This window comes from Micropterus dolomieu, linkage group LG13 (genome assembly GCF_021292245.1).
Source record: "Micropterus dolomieu isolate WLL.071019.BEF.003 ecotype Adirondacks linkage group LG13, ASM2129224v1, whole genome shotgun sequence".
NCBI classification, from domain to species: Eukaryota; Metazoa; Chordata; class Actinopteri; order Centrarchiformes; family Centrarchidae; genus Micropterus; species Micropterus dolomieu.
Window position 1 is genome coordinate 27,787,001 of NC_060162.1, and position 24,501 is coordinate 27,811,501.

General features: G+C 41.4%; 2 protein-coding genes across 4 annotated transcripts in view; one reads left to right on the top strand and one right to left on the bottom strand.

Moving 5' to 3' along the window:
* Positions 1-3,938: 3,938 nt before the first annotated feature.
* On the bottom strand, positions 3,939-15,299 carry crata (carnitine O-acetyltransferase a). Of its 2 annotated transcripts, none has more exons than XM_046066296.1 (12): positions 15,061-15,299; positions 13,137-13,433; positions 12,841-12,959; positions 12,233-12,286; positions 11,454-11,619; positions 10,345-10,519; positions 9,917-10,095; positions 6,125-6,225; positions 5,901-6,020; positions 5,663-5,785; positions 4,395-4,530; positions 3,939-4,073 (listed from the first exon to the last, which is right to left on the bottom strand). In XM_046066296.1, the coding sequence occupies exons 1-12, from the start codon at positions 15,085-15,087 to the stop codon at positions 3,969-3,971; spliced, it is 1,602 nt and encodes a 533-aa protein (XP_045922252.1). In that variant the 5' UTR covers positions 15,088-15,299; the 3' UTR covers positions 3,939-3,968. The 2 variants fall into 2 exon arrangements, with proteins under 2 accessions (XP_045922252.1, XP_045922253.1); XM_046066297.1 differs by lacking the exon at positions 15,061-15,299 and adding an exon at positions 13,702-13,724.
* Positions 15,300-15,686: 387 nt separating this feature from the next.
* ptpa (protein phosphatase 2 phosphatase activator) overlaps positions 15,687-24,501 on the top strand; it is a 40,904-nt gene continuing 32,089 nt past the window's right edge. Inside the window, exons 1-6 of one of the 2 annotated variants that reach the window (XM_046066300.1) lie at positions 15,687-15,788; positions 17,605-17,714; positions 19,603-19,689; positions 20,286-20,411; positions 20,813-20,930; positions 23,313-23,412. In XM_046066300.1, coding sequence (XP_045922256.1) covers positions 15,764-15,788; positions 17,605-17,714; positions 19,603-19,689; positions 20,286-20,411; positions 20,813-20,930; positions 23,313-23,412 — 566 coding nt within the window. In that variant the 5' untranslated portion in view covers positions 15,687-15,763. The remainder of the gene's footprint in view (positions 15,789-17,604; positions 17,715-19,602; positions 19,690-20,285; positions 20,412-20,812; positions 20,931-23,312; positions 23,413-24,501) is intronic. The other variant, XM_046066299.1, reaches the window with a different exon arrangement.

Genomic DNA, 24,501 nt, shown 5'->3' on the forward strand with positions numbered 1-24,501 from the left:
TCTCTCGCCTTGTTATATTTCTGACCTTTTAGTCCCATACGCACCAGCACGTACCTTGAGATCCTCGGGCAGAGGTCTGTTGTCTGTTCCAGAGTCTCGACTGAAAACTAAAGGGGACAGAGCGTTTGCTGTCAGGGCCCCGAGGCTCTGGAACAGCCTGCCCGAGGAAATCAGGTCGGCTGAGTCAGTGAACTCTTTTAAGTCCCTTCTTAAAACATACTTTTATAGGAGAGCTTTTCCCGATCTTATTTGACTTTATTTTATCCCTTTTTATTTTATTGTATTTTACTAATTTTATATTAAATTTTCATGCTCTTATCTTTTTTTTTTGTATTATTCTTTACACTTGTTAAAGCACTTTGTAACTTGTTTTTGAAAAGTGCTCTACAAATAAGGATTATTATTATTATTATTATTATTATTATAAAGCTGCCGGCTACAACTACACTCAGGCCATGTGCTACCATACTATTCCTCTTGTCTCCAGTGCACGCAAGAGGTATCGTGCCATTAGGCACAGAAATAAGGCACTCCTCAAGCCTTTACAACAGACACCGCCCACCTTCTCTGTTGGATCATGGAACTGCCAGTCTGCAGTTAACAAAGCTGACTTTATCACTACTTATGCTAACGCATTATCTCTTGGGCTACTGGCGCTCACTGAGACCTGGATCCAACCAGAAAACACCACTACCCCTGCTGCGTTGTCCAACAATTACTCTTTCACCCACACCCCCCGACCGGACTGGGCTCTTAATTTCCAACAAATGGAAATTTGCTCAACTGCTACCCCCGAATCAATATGCCTCCTTCGAATATCATGCCGTCTTGGTGTCCGCACCGGTAAAGGTCTCTGTGATCGTCATCTACCGTCCAACGGGACAAGTGGGTAACTTTGCGGACGAGCTAGACACACTGCTCTCTTCAATCCCAGATCATGACTGTCCCCTACTTGTCCTCGGTGACATGAACATTAACTTGGACAAATCAAACTCAACAGACTTCCTGTCTCTGATTCAGTCCTTTGATCTAACTTGGGTTCTCAGCCCCCCGACACACAAAGCTGGCAAGGTTCTTGACCTTGTTCTTGTCCGAAACTGTCCCACTGAATGCCTAACTGTCACTCCTCCACACATGTCTGACCACTTCTTCATTCAGTTCACGGTATGCCTACAGGAACAGCCCATTGTTCCAGCACCGTTGGTCTCACACCGCCGCAACCTCCGTAACCCGTCTCCCGCTCACTTTGCCTCAGTGGTAGCATCCACTCTACCTTCCCTCAACACATTTTCCTCACTCAAGGTAAATAACGCCGCACAATCTCTTTGCTCTACACTGAGTTCGTGCCTGGATAGCCTGTGTCCTCTATCCACCAAGCCTGCCCGCCCGAACCAGTCCCACCCATGGCTAACTGATACCATCCGTGGGCTCCGTACTGATCTCAGAGCCGCTGAAAGAAAATGGCGAAAAACCAAAGACCCTTCCGACCTTAAAGGCTACCAACTGCTCCTATCCTCCTTCTCAACAAGCATCAGTGCTGCCAAAACTGCGTGCTATAATGACAGAATAAGCAGTGCCACTGACTCAAGGACATTATTTTCCACTTTTAAAACGCTACTAAATCCTCCTCCACCACCACCCACAAACTTGTCTGCTGATACCTTTGCTGCCTTCTTCACAGGCAAAGTGGCGGCTATAATTAGCCAATTCTCTAAATATCTCAAAACCAACAATTCTATTCCCCCCCTGGTCAGCTCTATCTGTGTGAACCCGGTACAGGAAAACCTATCATGTAGCAGTCCTACTACATCTGTTCTTCTGCCCTCCCAGGACAAAGGCACTTCACGCTCCTCATTTACTCCTCTCACGGAGAACGAAGTATAAGAACTCCTGACCCATTGCCGTCCCACTACATGCCCACTGGACCCGATTCCTACGAATCTCCTCCAAGCCATATCTCCTACTGTGGTCCTGGCAATCTTTCATGTGATTAATACTTCTCTGGCTTCAGGAACCTTCCCGACCACCTTCAAAAGGGCTCGGGTTACACCCTTGCTTAAAAAGCCCTCACTTGACCCAAGTCACGTTGAGAACTATCGGCTAGTTTCTCTTCTACCATTTTTATCCGAAACTATCGAACGGGCAGTCTTCAAACAGGTCTCAGAAGTCCTCTCACGGAATGACCTCCCAGATCCATATCAGTCTGGTTTTAAGAGTGGCCACACTGAAATGGCTCTTTATCTGTAACAGAAGCCCTAAGGTCAGCTAAAGCTGCAGCCCAATCCTCGGTTCTTATCCTGCTTGACCTATCGGCTGCCTTTGACACAGTCAATCACAGGATCCTCCTATCTGCACACTCAGCAATGGGCATCTCAGGTAAAGCACTCCTGTGGTTCGAATCCTATCTCTTGGAGGCGTTCCTACAATGTCTTGTGGCAAGGACAATTATCCTCCTCCCACTGCCTCTCCACAGGGGTACCCCAAGGCTCAGTGCTAGGGCCCCTTCTCATCTCAATTTACACAACCTCACTGGGGCGAATCATTCGCTCGCACGGCCTCTCTTACCACTACTACGCAGACGATACGCAACTCTACCTATCCTTCCCGCCAGACGACCCCACAGTCTCGGCGCGGATCACAGACTGTCTCTTGGACATATCTGTATGGATGAAGGCTTCCCACCTTCAACTAAACCTCTCTAAGACTGAACTCTTGGTCATTCCAGCTACGCAATCTATCCACCATAACATCAAACTACAAATTAGCTCCTCAACCATAAGTCCAACCAGGGTGGTGAGAAACTTGGTTGTCATGATAGATGACCAGCTGTCCTTTTCAGACCATGTTGCTGTCATCTCTCGTTCATCAGAAAAATCAGGCCCTACCTCACTCAATATGCCACCCAGCTTCTGCTACAGGCCATGGTTACCTCGACTACTGCAATGCCCTCCTAGCGGGTCTTCCAGCTTGTCTGGTGAAACCCCTACAAATGGTTCAGAACGCAGCAGCGCGTCTGGTTTTTGATCAGCCCAAAAGGACGCATGTCACACCATTGCTGTGTGACCTCCAATGGCTACCCGTGGCCTCCATAATCAGGTTCAAGTCACTAATGCTTGCATACAGAGTGACTACTAGGTCTGCACCCATCTACCTAAACTCCATCATACAAGTTTATTTTACTTCTCGGCCACTATGCTCCTCCAACGAATGCCACCTGGCTCTGCCATCAATTCATACAAAGCAATCCCAGTCCCGGCTGTTCGCATCTGTGACACCACGATGGTGGAACAAGCTACCACACGCCATCAGTGCAGGGGCGTCCCTCTCTAACTTCAAGAAGCTCTTGAAAACTCATCTCTTCCGAGAACACTTCCATTTATAAACACCTCTACCTCTAACATCTAACATGCACTTCTTCTTCTATCCCCTACAATTACCTTGTATTGATTAGAATTTTTGTTAACTCTAACTTCTTTCCCTAGGTATTAAACCCACTGATGCGATAGGTGCCATTAGCGCTCATTTATTGCTGCTTTTAGTAATGTGTATTGTCAGTTGTAGATCTTGTGCTGTATTTTATGCTCTGTTGATGATTGTATGTTGTTCCTCAACTGTAAGTCGCTTAGGATAAAAGCTCTTGGCTGAAACGGGCACATGCTTCGATTGTCCACACCCCAAATGGGAAATGTACTACTTCCAAATAACTAGCAACAGCAACACTATAGTTTATAGCAAACTTAAGCAGTGACCTTGCAGCAAGTATCTCCAACCACCAATGACTAGCCTATGTGTGTATAAAGATAAACAACCTATCCTTACTGCAGGTTTATGTGATGTTTCTCCGTGTTTAGTTATTCCATACAGCCATAAAGCCTGCACAGTGTCCCTCACATTTTGTTTTACTTCCTAGTTGATACATTCATTGTTGGTTTGAGCCTGCATATGGAATTAGTTGACATAAAAAAAAATTAGAATAACACGAGACCAGTCCTTAACTCTCTGCCACTCACCATATTAGTATATGACCTGTGTGCTTTTACAGCTTTCTCCATTAGATCAACCTTCTCTGTGTTCTGTGAAAAACAGGAAGAAGACAGAACTGTTATGACACTCATGTAGGTTATTGTTTAACAGTCTACAAATCTATTTGAAAAGTTGACTTGAAACTGAAAACTAAAAGTGAAAATCCTCAACATTAGAATAATTAATAGTACTTATTATCATCACTGTGTTTGGCTCTAGCTCTGTATCTGTCATACGGACAAAGGTTCAGCGGTCATGTGCTCTTGTACAGCCATAAGTTCTCTTTTAACTTTGACTTTTATTTCACTTTGTGATTAATTGATACGGCCCAGTATCACCATATCAGAGTCAAAACTGTTGTAAACACAGACCTGTTTGCTGGGATCATCAAAGGCCCTGACAAAGGCAGCTGAGGCCACCGAGGCTGATCGGATTGTATCTGTACGGCCCAGTCTGAACATCCGCAGGGAGGCACTTTCATACGTGGCACAGCAGCGCTGGTACATCCTGCAGAGATGAGAGGAGAGACAGCTTGAGAAAACTCTAACATTAAGACTCATCAGAGCCTTTATGTATAAAGCCGCTCTGACAAAAATATTGTCTGAAGTGTGTAAAGATTTGATCATTTATGAAATGTTGCTCTTATTCTTAGAATAATAATCTAGCACCTTTCATACATAAAATGCAGCTCAAAGTGCTTTACATCATGAACACTTAAACAAGTACAAAAGAAGTACATAAATAAATCAAATATGCAATACAGTAACATGTACATAAGGGCTACAGAATGAAATAAATACAATATGTGGGATCACTTAAAAGCAAAAGCATAAAAGTAGGTCTTGAGCTGCTTCTTAAAAGAGGTTGGTTCTCTTATTTGTAATGGGAGTTTGTTCCAAGCCATTGGTGCATAATAACAGAAAGCTGCTTCACCAAACGTTTTACTTTTCATTCTTGGGACATTAAGTAGACCAGCATCAGAGGACCAGAGAGTGCGAGTTGGAACATAATTCGATGAAAGGTCAGATGGCTAAGGTGCTAAACCATGAAGTGTTTTAAAAACACGTAAAAGAACTTTAAAATCAATTCTAAATGCTACAGGAAGTCAGTGGGGAGAGAAGCTAAAACTGGAGTGATGTGTTCTCTCATTCCGGTTTTAGTTAAAACTCTTGTTCTTATTCTCTTATAGCTCTTATTCTTAGAAGTAAGAAAATGCCATGCGTAAACTGCTTTAAGTGTGCAGACTTGGTCTCAGCTATCAAATGTTTTCAGAGGTCTCCTCAGTCAGTTTGGAGTGAGCAGCAGACATCACCGTTACACCACAGAGACAGACAGGGCAGAGCACAAACTTCTGGACCCTATGGGCCCCCCCGCATTCATGGCTCTTTCTGGTATCTTTGTGGGCCCTCCTCACGACGGCCCATTCTCAGTCCCCTTTCCATTCTTGCGCTGGTGATTTCAGCGTCCTGACTGGGTGAATCACTTTCATCTCAGTTAAGGGATGTGAGAACATCTGTTGCAGCTTAACTGTATGATCAAGGTTTTTTCATGAAGCGCTCTGCTTAGCCTTGGCTTAGGATGTAAAGAGTTAAAAACCTTCAAGCAAAGTTCATTTCCACACAATTTTTCAGCATCTCACCTGTAGTAAGCCAGCTGTAGTGATATCTGTATGAAAGCATCCGGGCTCATCTTGTGGGCCTTTGGAACACTTTTCCCAAAGTGGCCAAATACCATGACCCTCATATCCAGGTTTTGGGCCAGTCTGCAGTGGGAGAAATGTCAGGACTGTGATATTGTAGCTCTATGCCCAAAGACATGAAGTATAAATATGTATACTTATTGTACAGGTCACTGAGTGTTGTAAAATCTGCCCGCACATGTTCATGTTGTGCTTGGCTTCCTCAATGTCCTTCTTGATCTCAGGTGTGATGTTGAAGTGGAGTTTCTGGGGCATGGGCAAAGGCACCGTGGGAGACTGCGTCATCTCCGGCTTCCTCCTGTTATCACAAACAAGAAGGAAAAGGAATGATACACGTTATATTAAAAGAAGAAAAACCTAAATAGACACCTACAGAGCCTAAATAATCTTCGACCTACTCACGTGTATGCGACGACATGGTCGATCAAGGCCACTATTGGTGGGCCCTCGGCTGGGGCGTGCTCGTAGTTCGCACCACATGACCCGTCCTCTCCAACAATAAACTGAAAGAAAGATCCGAAACTTTAAGAGAACAAAACATAAAACACGGTAACTTCGGCCAGATATATTCAAACCTCTTTCACCAAAGAGGCTTGTTGTTTTTTAAACAATAAGCCTGACCTACAGAAATAAGCCTGGTTTAACAGCAAAGCCAATAAGTAAAAGCAACATTAGAAAACAAGAGAAACACGCATTTTAAAAAAATGCAACCAAGGCTCTGGCAGGACGAGCATTATGCCCTTATCAGGACTAACTGTGGGAAACATTAGTTGAACCATTACTAATAACCGCACTTTAAGGAAACTGTGTGAAGTGTGTGTGTGAAATGTGTGTGTGAAATGTGTGTGTAGTGATGTATTTACTCATGTTGTGGGGACATAAATGTGGGTAAAATCTGTCCACATAATATAAATCATTACATTGAGTGAAGACTGGGTTTGATGGTGTAAGTTAAAGTTAGAGTTAGATAGAGGTGAAAAGAGTACTAAAATATTCTATTTAAGTGAAAGTACTGTTACTTAAATGTACTTTTACTTAAGTACCCTGGGGCCAGTTGAACAAAAAACCTTAAGTTAAGATTAAGTTTAAGTTAAAGTTTAAGATTAAGTCTGAGTTAAAGTTTCCTTAAAATACATTCGGTGGCACAAAACACCTTTATATCTTCTCCTTAAGGTTTCCTTAAAATGTTCACGCAAGTATGTGAGGTTTTCTACTTATCTTAGTCTTATACTTAAGGAATCCCTTAGGTGTGTTAAAAAGTTGCACAAAAGACCTTAGAAACCAAATTAAGGAAAATAATTTAAGGTACCTCTGGCTTTATCTTAACCACAACATGGTTGAGTTTATGGCGATAAATTAAGAAATTTTACATATCCTGACAAGAGTGTTCCGCAACCGGGAGAATTCAAAGGATACACTAAATGATTAGCAAAACAAGAAGGCTGTCAAATTTATAGTTTATATCTCCAGCCTAAATAAATTTATTCTTAACAGTTTTATTGGGTTCCCTTCTATAATTGATGATCTATTTTTTGGCAAGAACAGACAAGTTGTCATACTTATTTTGGATCTCCTGGATGAAGCTCTTCACAAGACTTCTTGAATTAATTTTCGAAAAATTTACTTTTTAATATGTGCTTTCTTTTATGAAATTGCTCCAGCAGCACGATATTTTCCTCCTCTGACTAATTTGGTTTTCCTGTCTTCTTTTCTTTCCAACTTTGTAACAGGTCAAGTGCTGATACAAACAGTCTCCATGGTAACAGTAAAATTTTACTACTGTAAATTCTCTATAAATGTAGCAAACACGCTTTTCCTTAACAAGGGAAATGTTTAAAGTGATTCTGTGCTACACCCTTAAGTAAATACCTTAGCTAAGGATAAATACCTTAGCTAAGGATAAATTAAGACTTAAGACTTTTTTTGTACAACAAGCCCCAGTAAAATTACTGGTATAAAAATCTACTAAGTTACAGAAAAAAGTAGCTCATTTAAAATTTACTAATTTAAACGTTACTTACTTTTTTAACCTCATAAAAGAACTTATTTATATTGGTTTAATATCTCATTTATGCCATTTCGTATTTCATTAAGGGCACAAAGCCATATGGCTCTTTGGTTTTAGTTTGTTTGACAGATACTTTCCCAAAGCAATGGCGCAAAACAACCTTAGAGACATTTTATTGTTATAATGAGAAGTTTTAAAAATGTTTTCCTGCATTATGAAACTGTGGCGCAACAGATTCGACTGGGAAAATGGGAAACACTGGACTGTAGGCTATATTACGTCATATCCCTATTGACATTCGAACAGGTGGTAATTTTAACGGGACATCATAATCGTTAGCATAATTAATAACTAGTAACCAGCAGGTTGCTAGTGCCAACCAACACAATGTCATGCACCGATGTCTTTTGGCCTAATTTAAGCTTACCAAACTTCTTTTCAACTATACCAATGCAATATCACATGCAGGGTGTGAACCACAAGGGAGCCTTAATAAGATAGGAGCTCCCCTGAAAAAATGATTTGTGAAATTTTGGGGGGGTCTCTAAAATATGCCCTTCATTTCCATTTTTCCGTATCATCATGGATCCTTGATGATACTGCAGCTGGAGGCTCTAAAGCCCTGGATATACTTGGATATCCTGGATATACTTTTAACTACGCGTCCATGTAAGCAAGATGGCTGCCACGCGTATCCTGCGTTCCTTTGGAGCGTAGGTTGTGCACGTCTCCAGAAATTAACGCTACACGTCCGCGAGATGCAGCTCAGCCCAGGAAACTGAACAAGCATTTCCTCTAGGCCTCAAGTGAAGATGCCAACGATGGTCGTTCAGACTTGGCCATGGGAGGCTGTAACGACCATGACGACTGTCGTTAACACAGCTAGGGGCACTAACGAAACAGCGGTATCGACAATCCTAGCAAACGATCCCAGAGGTTAAATAGCTGAGTTTCCCCACCAGTCAGTCAGAACTGAAGACTGACTCCAGTCTCTTGGAGGAGGGACGAAACGTCTTCTAGTTGTCCAGATGCCCTTGACCTCAACCTTCCTTGGATAACTATGACCGGGATGACTGAGAACCTCCACAGACAATGTGGAGGCAATATGTCGATCTGACAGGTGTTATGCCGAATTCTGAACTGCCTGCCGAGAATTGTATGCACCTCGCGGCTGGTAACACTCGTTTAAGCTGGGAAAGGAGGTGGGTGCAAATCTCAGCAGGTAGCCTACAACATCTGTCCTGCTGAATTATGCATCCATGTCTTAAGGTCCTTTTCAGACACTGTGCTGTGCTCGCAGTAATCACGACATATTTTAGCTGAACCTCAATGAATTCTACATCAACTAAGTGTAATAAAATATGAACGACTCTAAACGTTGAAAAAATATATACTTAGAATCATTTATCACAATTGATGAACCCCACGAAGGATATTACAGCGTTTAAAAGCAGTACTTGGAGGTGCATGCAATTCTCGGCACAACACCGGCAGGTCAGCGGCAATCTACTGTTCCACACACCAGCCCTGGTGGTGGCAGTATACAGTTGATTCGCCACCGTCATTAAACGCAAAAGAAGGTCAGCAGCAGACTTTAAAAAAGGAGATTAATGTCGGGATGTTTACAATAAAACTCCTGGAGCTAGTCCGCAATTACCGAGATTGTTGTGACGTCTCATTAAAATCACAATCCGCTCGAGTGTCGCCATGTTTGGTTTGTTTAGGATGTGCAAATTCGGTCAAGAAAGACGAACCGATGTTGGCAAAGGATGATCCGGTCCTGGTCTGCCCCCTAGTGGATTCAGGTTTAATCCTCCGGTTACATGCAAAGTACGCAGGCAAGTATGTGAACCAAGCCGTTTGCGTCGCCGACACCCGTCTACGCCTACGCATTGTTAAAAAGCAAGTATATCCAGGGCTTAAGCAGCACAGCACAAGTAACAGGTGTGATTTAAAATGTAGCGAAGTACAATACTTCAAACAAAACATACTAAGTAAAAGTAAAATTACAGATTATAAAAACTACTTAAAAAGGACAAGTACACACAAAAAAAAACTATTCAATTACAGTAATGCAACTAATTGTAATTCGTTACTTTCCACCTCTGGGGTTAGAGCAGGGTAAGGGTTAGTCTCCAAAAATTGAATCCAGGTCAAGTGAAACACAGTTTCACAGTGTGTGTCACCTGCAGGGTCTTGTCAAACCAGCGGTTGCCACTGTTCCACTGGCTGCCTCCTCCATGCAGCATCTGGATGCCAGCACAGCTGCGGTACATCTCATTAGACACTCGAGGCATCGCTCCATCCAAACACAGTGTGAAGATGCTCCTTTGGATAGCTGACACAGATTCTTTGTTGGTCTTATCTGGACACATCAAGTACAGGCAAACATGATGTTATCCATGTTTCCATATTAGGGATGCACTTCATGTTTTACCCCCATTTCATTATAATTTATTTCAATTTTATTTGGAAATTTTGTTTGAATTCTACAAATGCAGTTACAACTGATGTAACCAGCTCTGAATTATACTGCAGTTAACAATGACGATCCATTCACACTTTTCAGCTACTCTGCATCCTTTAACTCAGTGTCCACTGCCTTGTAACTGACCCTCGATGAGGTTAACGTAGGCCTTGCCCCATGAGTCGCGATGCTGGGTGGTGAGGATGCCGACAGGCTCCGTGTTGGACTGTAGTGAGGAGCTGCAGATCCTCTCCAGCTGAACACAGAGCTGATCAGCGGTCAGTGGGGTGCCATCACTGTTGTACACGTCCAACACAAAGAACTAATTCCAAGAGGAGGAGAGACAAGAAAGGCTCAGTCAGGCTTCTCACTTATAGAAATATGTATTTTTATGTATTAAGTATTTTGTATGAAACATAATCACACTGTAGGAAATGATCTTAAGGTGAACTCAAGTGGACCTGAGGAAATGGTCTGTATCACAAAGCTATCTTTGGGTTTAACTCAAGTTGTATGGCATCACAAAACTGCCATGCTTTTAACTGGGATAGATCACCATGGTAACAAGGGGTGGTGGGGGGGGATCGTAACAAATAGTATCGCAATATTTTCCGAGAGAAAGAGTCGTCCTTTGGGGACACAATTTGAAGTTGGAAAAAGGTAATAAATTGCAGTGTATCACAATATGTTTAAAATCGCAATAACATTGTATCGTGACATAAGTACCGTGATAATATCGTATCGTGGGGCCTGTGGTGATTCCCACCCCTAATGGTAACTTGTGCTACATGGCCAACCTGCCCAGTGTCAATAACAGCTTCAGACCAGAGGATCGAATCAAAACATATGGACAGCCTGTCTCCTGACCAATCAGATCACTGGAGAAACATTACATAGCACAGACTTATCTTGTATGTTTTCCTCTCTGCTTTGGCAGCAAAAACTTTACTTTTATCTGTGATTAAGTTTGTCACTTATTCCCAATAGTTTGCTCTTCATGTGACAAAGCACCTAGCTGTCACTATATCACTCAATCTACAGTAGATCACCGAACCAGTTAAAAATGCCAGACACACGGGGAAACCCAGAGCTCAGTGCGCTTGGTTATAGCAGCGATCCTGGAGCACTAATCCCATGCCCAGTGAAGCCAGGTACCCCAAAGAGAGCCAGACTAAGTTGAACTTGCTTTGTGATGCAGGCCCCTGGTCCCGGATGAGCTCAGACACAGATGTGGGACTTGGACCAAAGCTCCTCACCTGAAAGTTGTGCACTACAGTTATATGTCTGGGGGGCCTGGAGCTTTTGGCGTGGTTCACCACTGAGTCTCTCTTCAGACCAGGGATACGGCAGGACGACAGCACTTCATAGTACTGATTCATACACAGGGGCTTCCCTCCCAGATATTCAACAGGTAGTGTCTCACTGCAAAACATACAAGCTCTGGCTTATCACCACAATATTGTGCCGTTCATGCAACGTCCCTGAAGCTACCACTTTCATAGATGTATTGGATTGCTTTCAGTAATGCAGTGCAGCCTCCATCTTTGAATTCAGTTTAGCCACGTCACCTGCATGATATAAGAAATGGTGAAGGCCTGCCGATACAGACAGCTCACAATTTCAAATGATACATGGTTGAGAGAGAAGGTTTGAAAGAAAACAAATTATAATTATGGAGGATTCCGTGTGCATTATACACATCATTTTTTTTAACTGTTTTTCCTACATACAGATTCGTATCAACATAAACTAAAGAACAAAAATGCCTGTATCTGAGTGTTAGATTGGAGAGCAGCTTGATCAGGCTGACATCCTACAGACACCTTAGTTGGTCAACAAACCCAACTCACAGCTTTTCAGAGAAAGTGATTTTATATTTGTGACCTAAGCAAAAAAACTCAGCATGACAATAATTTCAAACATGTCAAGTACAGGAATATAATTTCACTGCATCCTCTGGCATCTAATGTAAACAGCAACGCATAGTCTGAATTTGTGTGTGTGTGTGTGTGTGTATTACAAGTTTAGTACTCACTTGTCAATCATTGTTTTAAAGTCCAAAACACCTGCTATCAGTTTGGCAGCAAACCTAAACAGAGAGGACATGAATTATTTTCATTTAAATGATGTTAACAGAATTGATCACAGCACAGCAGAGCTGCCTGAAATGAAGAAATACCGTATTTGGAGGTAATATTTATGCACTGTATTAAAATGGCATTAATATAAATTGTTATATAAATAATATTGTGAAAGAAATGAGTATTATTAGACCAACCCATTCATGTAAAGTATCTCACATTTTCACTTAAGGGTGTACTCACTTTTGTTGCCAGCAGTTTAGACATTAATGGCTGTGTGATGTGTTATTTTGAGGGGACAGCAAATTTACACTGTTCTACAAGCTGCACACTCACTACTTTACATTGTAGCAAAGTGTCATTTCTTCAGTGTTGTCACATGAAAAGATATAATGAAATAATGACTAAAATGTGAGGGGTGTAAATAAAAAGTAGTAAGTAAATAAATAATAAATAAAAAATAAAAAAAAGTACAAATACATTGAAAAAACGGACTGCAACTGAAAGTAACATATTAAAGTTGCCATTATTGTTGCCAATCACACACTCTGTTTGTGATCACCTTATTTGTCCCTGCTTATCACTGAAGTTCATGCGGGGCAAGACCAACCCAGGACTTGAATGGACCACCACAGGCATCCGGTAATCAAGATAAGCAACCTGCACCCACCACTCTGACAACTGCACAGACACAGAAACACACAGCTACAGAGTCAATAACAGCTCAACATAATGGAAGAATAATAAAGTCCATTAAAAGGAAACAGGTCACATGTCAGTGGAGTCTGCAATTAAATTGTGAGAATGACACAAAAAGACACATTAGAACACAGCGTTCGTCCCAGCTGATGAGCTCACCCAGTTGTCAGTGTTGCGTGCTCTGTTTTCCAGGCCTCTCTGCAGTCTCTCTCCAACCCCTCCTGCTTTCTGAAACTCTTCCACCAGCTCTTTAGTGTGCTTCAGTTCGTCCACCTCCACGATGGGCTCCAGGGCGGTGATGTAGCGCTCACAGGTCTGCTGCAGAGGGGGGACAGGCAGACCGGGTAGTCCCTTCTGGTGGGTCAGGTATCTGCCAGATACCCGAGTCGCTGATACAGGTTTCACCAAGTGACAGGGTTTCACTAAGCCACAAGGTTTCGCCATTCCCACCTTTACCTGAGAGACAGAAGAGTGTACATTCAATACATGTTTGTAGTGTCATTTTGTGATAAAGGGGGTGTTATTTCCCCATTCAACTGCGAAAAATAAGTGACTTGTGCTTCATTGTTTCATCATTGTTTTTCATAGCCAGCTATTGTTGCCACATGGGTAAACCTCTAAGTGAAAGTCCCTTTTTCTTTTTGCACTACTTCCCCCTGTTTTCAAAACATTTGTATTATACTTTTATTTTACCAGGCAGGTTACGGCAATTAAGATCAGATACCTATTTGCAATTACAGCCTTGCAGGAGACAAGCACCACCTGTAGGGAATTGATACAGGGATTGAATAAAAAAAACAAACAACAAACCTTAAAAAACAGGCACATACACCGGCACCACTGTGCTGCTGTGCTAACTCTGCGGGAATCAATAAAGGAACATCTTATCTTATCGTAGATAGCAGCTGTCCTTATCTCATCACCTGTACCTGAAATGACTCAAAAACTAAGAGAACTGCTCAGTATCACTCATTAATGCAGGTTGGTCACACTGTTTTAAAAAGTCTGTTAAATTACCTTTAGGGTTTTTAATGTGTTAAATAAAGTGACTTGACTTATTTGTAAGATTCTCATTATTACACCAAAATCAAAAACCAACTGAGGTAAGAGTTTTTGGTAGCAGTTCAGAATATATGACCACCTTAAAAGTGACATATCGCCGCTAGAGGGCAGTCTATCCTCATTTTCAATGTGACTAAGTTACAGCTCAGAAAACTATGTCAACAAGAGACACGAGAAGTAAACGGCATGAGTAAAATAAGTCCTTATATAAAACGTCTCAGGTAATACAAACATAAAAATATTAATAAGATATTTTCTAAAGGTCCCCAGTACGCGTGCGACTAGAACGGTGCGATGTGTTTCCCTATATAAATTATTCTAAATAATTTCACGACCAGTTGTACATTTTAAGGAAGTGTCCTGTAGCATGAATTAACTATTAACCTATGACTTAACTTAGCGAGGCCGATGAAATAACAGATCTGTCCCCCAAGGAAACAACTAAGTTAGCTTAGCGTCGTAGAAACCTGAACACATTTAACGTTAACTGTTACACTTTTTCCAGGTTCCTGGACTATAACGTTATAACGTTAATGGACTTTGTAGAATAGCTTGATCCATCTCATGATATATTGAAACTTTACATTAACTTCTCTTCCTCAGTATAGTCAACTATGATTCAGATGACTTACTTATCATCGTCAGACCAAATAAAAGTGAATATTACTTTCTGGGTCAAGCTTGTCCTATTAGTGCCGTCGTATTGAATCTTAGCGAAGCACGAAATCACCTTTGACCCAGTTAAGGTTAGCTATCTACCGCTACTTCAGATCATCGCCCTTATAAATTACAAGTTAGCTAACTATGCTAACAGCTAAATTAGCAAACATTCATTCAATACCTAAGTTAGCTAATTAGCCATCTTAACTAGCAGTTAACTGTTTTAAAATAGTGATTAATCACCATAATCATTATGACTGTCTCACGACCGTAACAAGCAGGTCAAGGTTATTAATATATTTCAGTAACTTAAGTTGGCTTTTGGTCAGTGTAAACAAGCAAAGTCAGGTGCATTACTTACCATAGCTCTGCTGCAAATACCCCACATTCTGCTTTCAGCCTTATAAACAGTCTATGCTTTCAACGAAACGCCCACAGACTAAGGTCCGTCCGCGCTGGAAATGCAGGGTTAGCTTAGCTAGGAGTTGGATCTGCGCTTTGTCAACACCGGGCCCACACGGTAATCTAGAAGCGCATCTGAATTCACAAGCACACAGGTCAGCTGCGGAACACAAGCAGGTCAAAGTTAACGTTATCAGCTGTGGCCCGGCCGCCATGAAGGAGCAGTGGGAGTGTGACTGTATATAAAAAGGGTGTGACTTGGCGTGTGCATACAGTGTTTACAATCAGATTCAATACATGAACACTGAATAATCGTGTAATATATAATATAAATACATGACGATATCACTCTGAAAGAGAGATTAAACGGGAGGCAATCTGCATAATCAAGTCTTAACGTTAAAGTCGATACTTTCGGTACACTTTTGCTTATAATACTTTTGTGCTTAAGTGAATAAAATATAGAATTCGGGGTAACTGTTATTCATTTATTTTTATTGTGATATTAGACATCCGCAGAAAGAAAACGGCTGAAAGGGAAAATATGTTCATTTTCACTGGGCTACAGTACACAACTTTACGTTTCGAACAGAGGAGGGCAGCATCAGTTATGGCTGTTTTAAATCTACTTGAAACCCGCGAAGAAGACTGTTCTCCTCACCATGGCGGAAACCGAGCAGCAGTCAGGTAACGCACCGCTGAATGCTTCTGCTCAGCATGAGCAAGTTCTCTATCGCCTGTGCTGCCTTGTGTTTTAAAGTGCTTAACAGGTGCACCACACTGCCACACGGGACATTTAACGAATTAATTTCACGTTTGTTAGGGAAGCCCAGAAGACACATCACCGCTGTCCTCAGGCAAAGCTATCCTTAGACATTTTGAGTAACTGAAGTTGGTAACGTTATTTGGGCTTAACGTTATGTCACGTTGTACCAAGCTGAGTTCGTCCTCTGGTTTGTTTTGTTAGCAGCTGTTATCACACAACAACACTAAACAAAAAAAACTGTCGTTGCTTGCTTTAACGTTACTGTCCCGGAGGTGTTAGCTAGCACGTAACTTAGGCTGAATTTGCTTCATTCATTAAGAACATCATCAGGACAAACTCTGTAACAGTCGGAGAGTTCAGTTATTCCGCGATTGCGCTTTACAGCTGCAAACCAACCTTACGCAGACACTGACATATTAGCAGGGCCGCGCAGAGACCACTGGAAGGACAGGTGCTCAAAGTATTAAAGGGGCACATGGAACAAGGATTTAAATAGGCCTGTTACTTTGATGTCAGGAATATTATTTATTTTACATTGGTACTGACATTTTTATATGTATTTCCAGTTATTGAGTTTTTATTGTAGTATTGGTTTTGTAAACACTACTGTTGCTGTTAAAATGTAAATTACATTACTGTTCTGAATTTAATGATCATTTTAAAAAAAGGGCAGATAAGTAGGCTATAAGTTGGAGGAGTAAGTATCAGTATTTACGCCCTATATAAGCCTGTTTTACCAATGTCGTTATAATTACTTTAAGGCTTTTATTAAATTACTATAATAATCCTAGTTCAAGTGAAAAGTTACAAAATTACATAAAAACGACCAGACCTCTCAACACCCGTGAAATTTTTCTCCCTGAAAGAGCAAGAACGAAGTGAACTGAGCACCTCTGTTTATCTGTGTGTAGAAGTAAAGTTAGCTGTCGGCACAGTGTTAGCCGGCAGCTAACGTCACTTCTACAGGCGACACACAGAAATATACACAACAACTGTGCTGCTGTCTTTGCGTCTTCCTTGTAAAATACCTCCAACAACCCACAACAAGCACATTGTGGCAAACCCCACTTACGGCGGAATCAAAGGTGTCCTGCAGGCAGAGCTGCTGAATCACTAACGGTGTCTGAACGGGAGGGCTCGTCACAGATGAGGTCACCATGATGAGGTCATCAGGTGAAAGGTCATCATGTGGATCATTTTATTTACTGGGAAATTATTATTCATTCATTTTACTAATAGTTCGATTGGGCAGGCCTTTACAAAATGGCCTTTACAAATTTAAAAAGAAATAAATTTAGGTAATTTGCGTTGATAAAAGGGCACTTTGGGCATCAAAGGGCAAAAGGGCAGATGCTCAAGCACGCAGTGCACCCTCCTCTGCACATGCATATTAGTATTCACGTTACCGTTGATCTGATTAAAGGGCTATCCTGGCAATTTAGTATTTAACCTGGCTGAGTCACATGATACATGTAAACAGGGCCGAAATATCCAGAACTTTAGTCCCTAGTTTGGGTTAAGCCCCAAAAATACTTGATCCTACCTTTCCCGTAATGTAAATAACTAGCAACAGATAAGAAGCGATAGAGGTTCTACAGGGGTTCATACAGTTAACGTTAAGTTACCAATATCAGATTCAATACTGAATTCAGCTATTTGGAAAACCTAAAGTTAGGAATAATCTCTGAATTGGGTTATTTAAATAAAATGTCAGTAATATTAAGAAAACTTTCTCAGGATCCACTCCCGAGGATGACGAATCTGAAGCCCCAGCCAGCAACACCTTCATGATACCCAAGAAAGAAATCAGCATGGTGCCTGACATGGGCAAGTGGAAGCGATCCCAAGTAAGCCGCTGTGTGAACATGTTCTACACATTTTTCTGGTTTTCTCTGACTTTCCATGTTGTTTTGCAAAGTACCAAGGACAGAGAACAGGGAAATAACACGTGGGCCTCACTCAGTGTGACACAGACACTGGGTCCAGCCCATGTTTTAATGCCCTCTGGTTTCCTACATATTAAGTGAATTTGGTGATTAATTAACCTCTTAATAACATAAATTATTATTTATTTATTATAAAGATGATTAGAAGTCAAAAGCTTTGTTCACCCATGTAGTTTGGTTCCTGAAGTTATATAGAGGCTTTCTTGTATGGTTGCAGAATTCTGCCAGGTGCATGCATGGGTAGGGCTGGGCAATAAAATAATAATGATAATTATCGCAATATAATTTTCCTCAATATAATAAATGTTCAATATATTGTCAATAAATATTTGATTTAATTCATTTGAATCATGAAGAAATTAGCACTTATTTTTTCTACTACTACTACTAATCATATTTGTTTTTTGTTTTTTTTTTATCATAAGAGTTTTGAACGTTCTCCCTCAGACTTGTTAAGTGATCCACTGTTTGGCATCAAGTGTCTGTCCCATTTTGACCATAAAGAAAAATTTAACCACGTAATAAATAACGATTTGATATTCATCATGATAATTATCGATATCATGATAATATTTTTGGCCATATCGCCCAGCCCTATGCATGGGGAGGGGAGAGTGAGTGAGTGTATCTGTCCGCATCTAATCTTGTATACTACTGGACACATCATCCTGATATTTTCTGTGCACATTTATGTATGTACATATTATACTATATGCTCAAGTACCTCTGGCGATTGCAGTGATTCACTATTTTTTATAGACTGAGCCTCTCCAGGATGGTGGAGTCATGACCCGCCCTACTCTGCTTCTGATTGGCTAGTACTTGTTGCCTTCATTGGTTGGGCTGGTTGGGTTTAAACAAGAGGATAACATTGATTAGGATTACAGTAAGAATATCACGGTAAGCCAGTCTGTGATGCAGAGAAGGTCTGGTCATGGCTTTTCCATCATAGGAATAACTTATCACCTATCATGAAAGTTAGACTTTTGTCTTTTCAGCAGTATTCGCCATTTTACGATATGCGTTTACGACATCACAAAAGACATTTACAGCAGTATGGTAGGCTAAAACAAAGGCTTACCTAGTCAGTTGCAGTCCACATTTTGGCCATCCATTTAGTCTCATCTTTATCTTCGAGTGGGAGGTCGGGAGGTGTGGTATGTTACAGCAAAATGTTCTTTAAGTTTGGAGTTATCGTCTCAGACGTTTATTGTTTCCGTTTTAAGTTTATACAGTTAATCGACCACAGGACACTCAGTTACAATATATCTTGGCTGAAAAATTACTGAAAAATTATATTGGACACAAAAAAAAAGTCAGACCGGCCCTATATGAAAAGTGCAATAAAATAACTTCTGTTATGAGTTGGAGCTATATAAAATAAAATAAAATTGAAACCCTTAAATTAAAAGTTTGCAAACATCTTTATAAGAAAACTTGCACTATACTATACAAAATCACCTTCTTCCCTACATTCACACAGCCTGCTCTGCAATCCCTGTTCCCCACCCGTTGTCTGCAGACGCACCTGGTGGTGAAGTCTTCTAGTTCAGATTGATTCCAAGCTAACTCGGAAGGAAAACGTTTGTTGATTTAAGTTATAGACTTCTGAAAGAGCACGTATAAAGAGTTTTGTCTGATGTAGTCCATCACCTAGGAGCATTTGTGATCAATATCAATTTTGTAACATTATTCCAATGCTTTTCATAATATTTGAGTTCTTGAAGCAGTTTATCTGACCACACACCCAGATACAATCCAGTTTTCCCCACATCTCTCCTTCTTACAGGCATATGCTGACTACATGGGCTTCATTCTCACACTGAATGAAAGTGTGAAGGGAAAGAAGCTCACATGTGAATATAAAGTGTCAGAGGTAAGTTGCTCTTCTTATCAGTGCCTTTAAAATGCATGCGCTTAATTTTTATACGTTCAGTTTATTTGGTTGTCACTTTAGTGAACATTTGCTTGTGTATGAAGCATGTTTGAATGACAGTACACGATAAAGCTGACTGCACTACTCCTTCAGCGAGAGTTCAGTTAAGTGTGACACAGGTGTGAAAAATCATTCAATCATTGTTTTCCTGGAACTTTCAACTGCATCTCACAATCTTCTTCAGCGTAGGAGTTACTGTTCTCCTTCAATTAGCCTTCATGAGCCTGGAAAGAATCACCTTCTCATACCATTTATTAAAGGCCATAGGTCTGAGAACAGGAAAACATGTCCAGGGGAGCAACTCAGTTGATATTCTGCTATACTAAAACACAAAGTAAGTGATCCCAGAGGTTTGACCAGCTTAGGCTCAGCAGAGAGAACCAGGCTGTGTCCGTCTCATTAGAACACCCACCTCTGAGCTATATATGCTAGTTTATTGGTTGTCCTTTTTTTCCTCTCTCTCCTATGCTCATTAAACCCATCATGTGAGGATGATGAATATCAGTTACAGTCACTGTTGTCTTGTTGTGTGACAGACAGCGGAGAAGTTACTAGATCTTTTGGGGACTCTGGACCGATGGATTAACGAGACTCCTCCTGTTGACCAGCCATCACGCTTTGGTAATAAGGCCTACAGAACCTGGTACGCCAAATTAGACCAGGTTAGTACACACACACACACATCATTATGTCTGTGAGTCATAATGTATTCCCTAGCCCCTAACCCCAACCTTAACCATTACAACTACATGGCTAACCGTAACCCTAACCTAACCTAACCATAACCTGAACCCTAAAACCAAGTCTTAACCCTCAAAAAGCAGTCTCTTCCCATGGGGATCTCAATTTTCCCTAAAAAAAACTAATATTGGCTTTCACTCAGCAGCTGCCAGCTGTGTCCCCGTTGGTTAGTGTGCACATATAAAAATGTCAAACACACACTCACCCAGGAGCTCACACAGAGTAATAACTGACTGATTTTTCCAGTGTGTGATGCGAAGTACTGACCTGTACAATCTGTAAACCTGTGTGTGTGTGTGTGTGTGTGTGTGTGTGTGTGTAGGAAGCAGAGGCCTTGGTGTCCGGAGTGCTCCCTGCTGACAAATGTGCTGCAGCTCCAGAGATAGCTGTCTACCTGAAAGAGTCTGTGGGGAATGCCACCAGGATAGACTATGGAACAGGTAACAGTCCTGTGTCCCTGTATTTTTGTTTTCTTTCAGTCTGAGGCATAGTCCACACGGGCATGGGTATTTTTATAACCAGAGTTTTTCTTCCTTCGTTTAAAAATTAACTTCTGTCTAATTTTTACGCAAAACACAAAAACACCCTATCAAGCGCTGTCAAGAGCATGTCAGACCAACAGGCGGCGATATGACCCTAACCCTAAAGCCATGTTGGCCAATCGGAGCCTAATAAAATTGTAAACAAGGCAGGCAGTGGTGTTTTACTGTCTACACCGGTGGTGACGTTTTTACATCAAGGACCCCTAAACTGACACGAATTACATTTGATAAGATTTTGTCCCATGGTCTCCCATCTTCAAGGATTTTTGCTTTTAGGTGTTTCATTACAGAAAGTGTGTGAATCCTATGACCAAAATAGTAAGACATTGTGTCACATTATGGGTGGAATTATAGTAAAGAATGGTGGGTAAAATAGCAAGTTTTAAATGTAAGATTACAATTTCAACTTTTTGCTGGAGACCACCTGGAATCCCTTCAAGGACCCCTGGGGGTCCCCGGACCCCACTTTGAGAACCATTGGTCTATATGACAACACTGAAACCGGCGTTTCCTAAAATCCTCACCTTGGCAGGGGTTTTCAAAAAGGTTTGGTTTCAGTGACCTGATACAGCGTTTCCGTGTGGACGAACAGCCAAACCGCGTAGAAAAAGTCACGGTTTAGAAAATACCCGTGTTCGTGTGGACAGGGCCTAACAAAGCACTCAGGTAAATCAGCAGGTGTCCATCTGTATGACTTAGGCCCCGTCCACACTACTCCATTTTTGTTTTAAAACAGAGTTTTAAAACGAATACGATCTTCTCCGTCCACAGCAGCGTTTTAGCTGCGTGTCAGAGTTCGGCACATCTAGTGGCCGTTCACGTACACAGGGTATGCCCATGCCAGTGTAAACGTGAAGCATTACTGAAGTTACAGAAGATTTGGCAAAAGAATAAAGTACAACAGACGAACACCAGATTTTATTTTGAATGGACCAATAACGAGCTGGGACTGTTACTGAATGTAACACGGGAGTTAAAAGCAGCTGTGGCGTCAGAAAACAGACCGGGAGTCGTTGCAAAGTAAACGGCGACGTGCACAGTACAAGTGTAGCCTGTAAGTGTTGTTTGCACGGTACAAAATATTTTAATAAAAATGCCTAATCGAAAACTCTGTCAGTAGCAGCGTGTTTCTACTTTGCATGACTTATGAGACCCAATCAGAGAGCCGAGCGTCTGCGTCATCTTTTCTAAAGTCCTCTGTTTTTGCTCATCCGCACTACAACGCTCTCCAGAGTTTTAAAACGAAAAACGGGGTCGGCGTTTTCGCTGTTTTCGTCTGGACAGGAGGTGCAAACGTAGCAAACGGTCTCCGTTTTTAAATAAAAACGCAGTAGTGTGGATGGGGCCTTAGTGCTGCATTTGACAACAGCGACTTTCACATCCTATTCCAGAGACTTGAACATTTAATTGGACATTAAAAGTGCTGCTCTTTGAACTGAGCAGTTCCTTTTGAAATACCTAGTTGGGGGGTGATGGTCATGTACTGAAAGACATGGGTCCTTTTTGTGCATGCAAACATGCATGTAATGTTTTTGTGTAAAAATCCTGAACATTGAATGACATTATTTACATTAAATGGTGGATAAAGTTTCTGCTGCCGTGAAAAAAGTTAATTTCAGATGAATGTGAGTATTAATCTGAGTGGAAGTAGATTCATCAACATATTCTTCATGACCCAGCCAGGTTTCAGTAAGTCAGAATATGATAATCTGTTATTAAATCATTTACTAGTACAGCTTTAGGTAAGAGAGATCGGATGTTTTGATGACTTTCCTTTTTTTTTTTTGTACTTTTGCAGGAGTGGTGTTGATATTAATTAGGTTTTCATGCACAGCCCCTCCTTTGTTTACGTTTGATTTAATTAACTGAAGTGGTCGGGGAGCAGACACTGTCACTGTGGGGTTTGGGTGGGTAGCCTCTCTAATGGAAGCGCAGGGAAGCCTGTAGGACTACAACTCTGTCTCCTGGTCTCCACTCTGGGTTGTCAGGGTTTTGGTCCGCTACAACTATAAACTAGGTACGAGAGCTGCTCCATCCAGAGTGGGAAGGATGCCGTCCCTCCTAATCAGACCAGGGTTTGATAACATGTGGCTAAACATGTCATTGATAGTGGCAGTAGTAAGTTGTAACATAATAGTTCAAAGCAGAAGTAGTAGCTTGATTTAATATTGTAGAATATTGTTCCTCAAATTACTTTCAAATCTAGAAAGGCAGAAATGGACAGATGCACAGATTCTCTTCATGTCTGAGGTTCTTTAATGTGTATATTTATCTTCTCAGGTCATGAAGCTGCGTTTGCTGCGTTCCTCTGCTGTCTCTGTAAGGTTGGAGCTCTCACGGTAGATGATCAGCTGGCTATGGTGTTTAAGGTTTTTTACAGGTGAGCTGTTACGGTGGTGGTCTGCGCTATGTTAAGCTGTGCTGTACAGATAATGTGACTGGGGTTCTTTTAGGCTCTGATGACTGTGATTTCATTCTGTCTGTCAGTTGGGTTCCACCACTTTGGTCCAGACTGAAATATTTCAGTTACTGGATGGATTGCCATGAGATTGTTTGGTCTCCAGAGTATGGCAATCATAAGAAAGACTTTTCCCTTGGGGATCAATAAAGTATATCTGTTTCTGATGAATCCTGATGATGTTGGTGACCCTCTGACTTTCTAATGCCATCAGCAGGTCAAATTACCTAAGGTTCTCTTTACAGTGAGTATTACAACCTCCAAAGAGCTGCCAGCCTGGCTGTAGACTCTTTGCCTGTTTCCACAGCCACTCCCTATTCACTATATAGTGCACTTACTTATGTAGGACATGTCCCCTCCACTTTCCTAATGTAAAGTTTTATTTCGCATTGCCTGCCTGCATCCAGTGATTTCGGAGTTGGCTCATAGCCGAGGCGGTTTAGTAGGCTATGAGTGACGAGTCAATCAATCACACACTCCACGTCAGACATAATTAAACGGACAAAAATCATGGATAGAGAACATGCGACACAACGCAAAGTAGAGTTGAAAAGTTGAGGGAGAATAAGAAGAGGTCTCCTGACAGGTGCAGCGAAGTGCCTCAATATTACAGACTTCTCTTCTGTGCTGCTGTTATTTATAGACAGCAGTGAGGATTCCAGATGCAGGGTGGGTAACTTGTTACACAAATTTGTAAAATAAATAATAACTGTATTTTACTCTTCACTCCAGTGTTTTCTTTGGGCCAGTAATGTACTTTTAATTTCATTCCATGTTCCATTCATACCTTCATAACTTCACCAGTCTGTCATCGGCATTTTGCTTCATTAACCAAAATGATAACATGTGGCTAAACACGTGCGTTTACGTTTGCTGTCAGGGCCCCGAGGCTCTGGAACAGCCTGCCCGAGGAAATCAGGTCGGCTGAGTCAGTGAACTCTTTTAAGTCCCTTCTTAAAACATACTTTTATAGGAGAGCTTTTCCCGATCTTATTTGACTTTATTTTATCC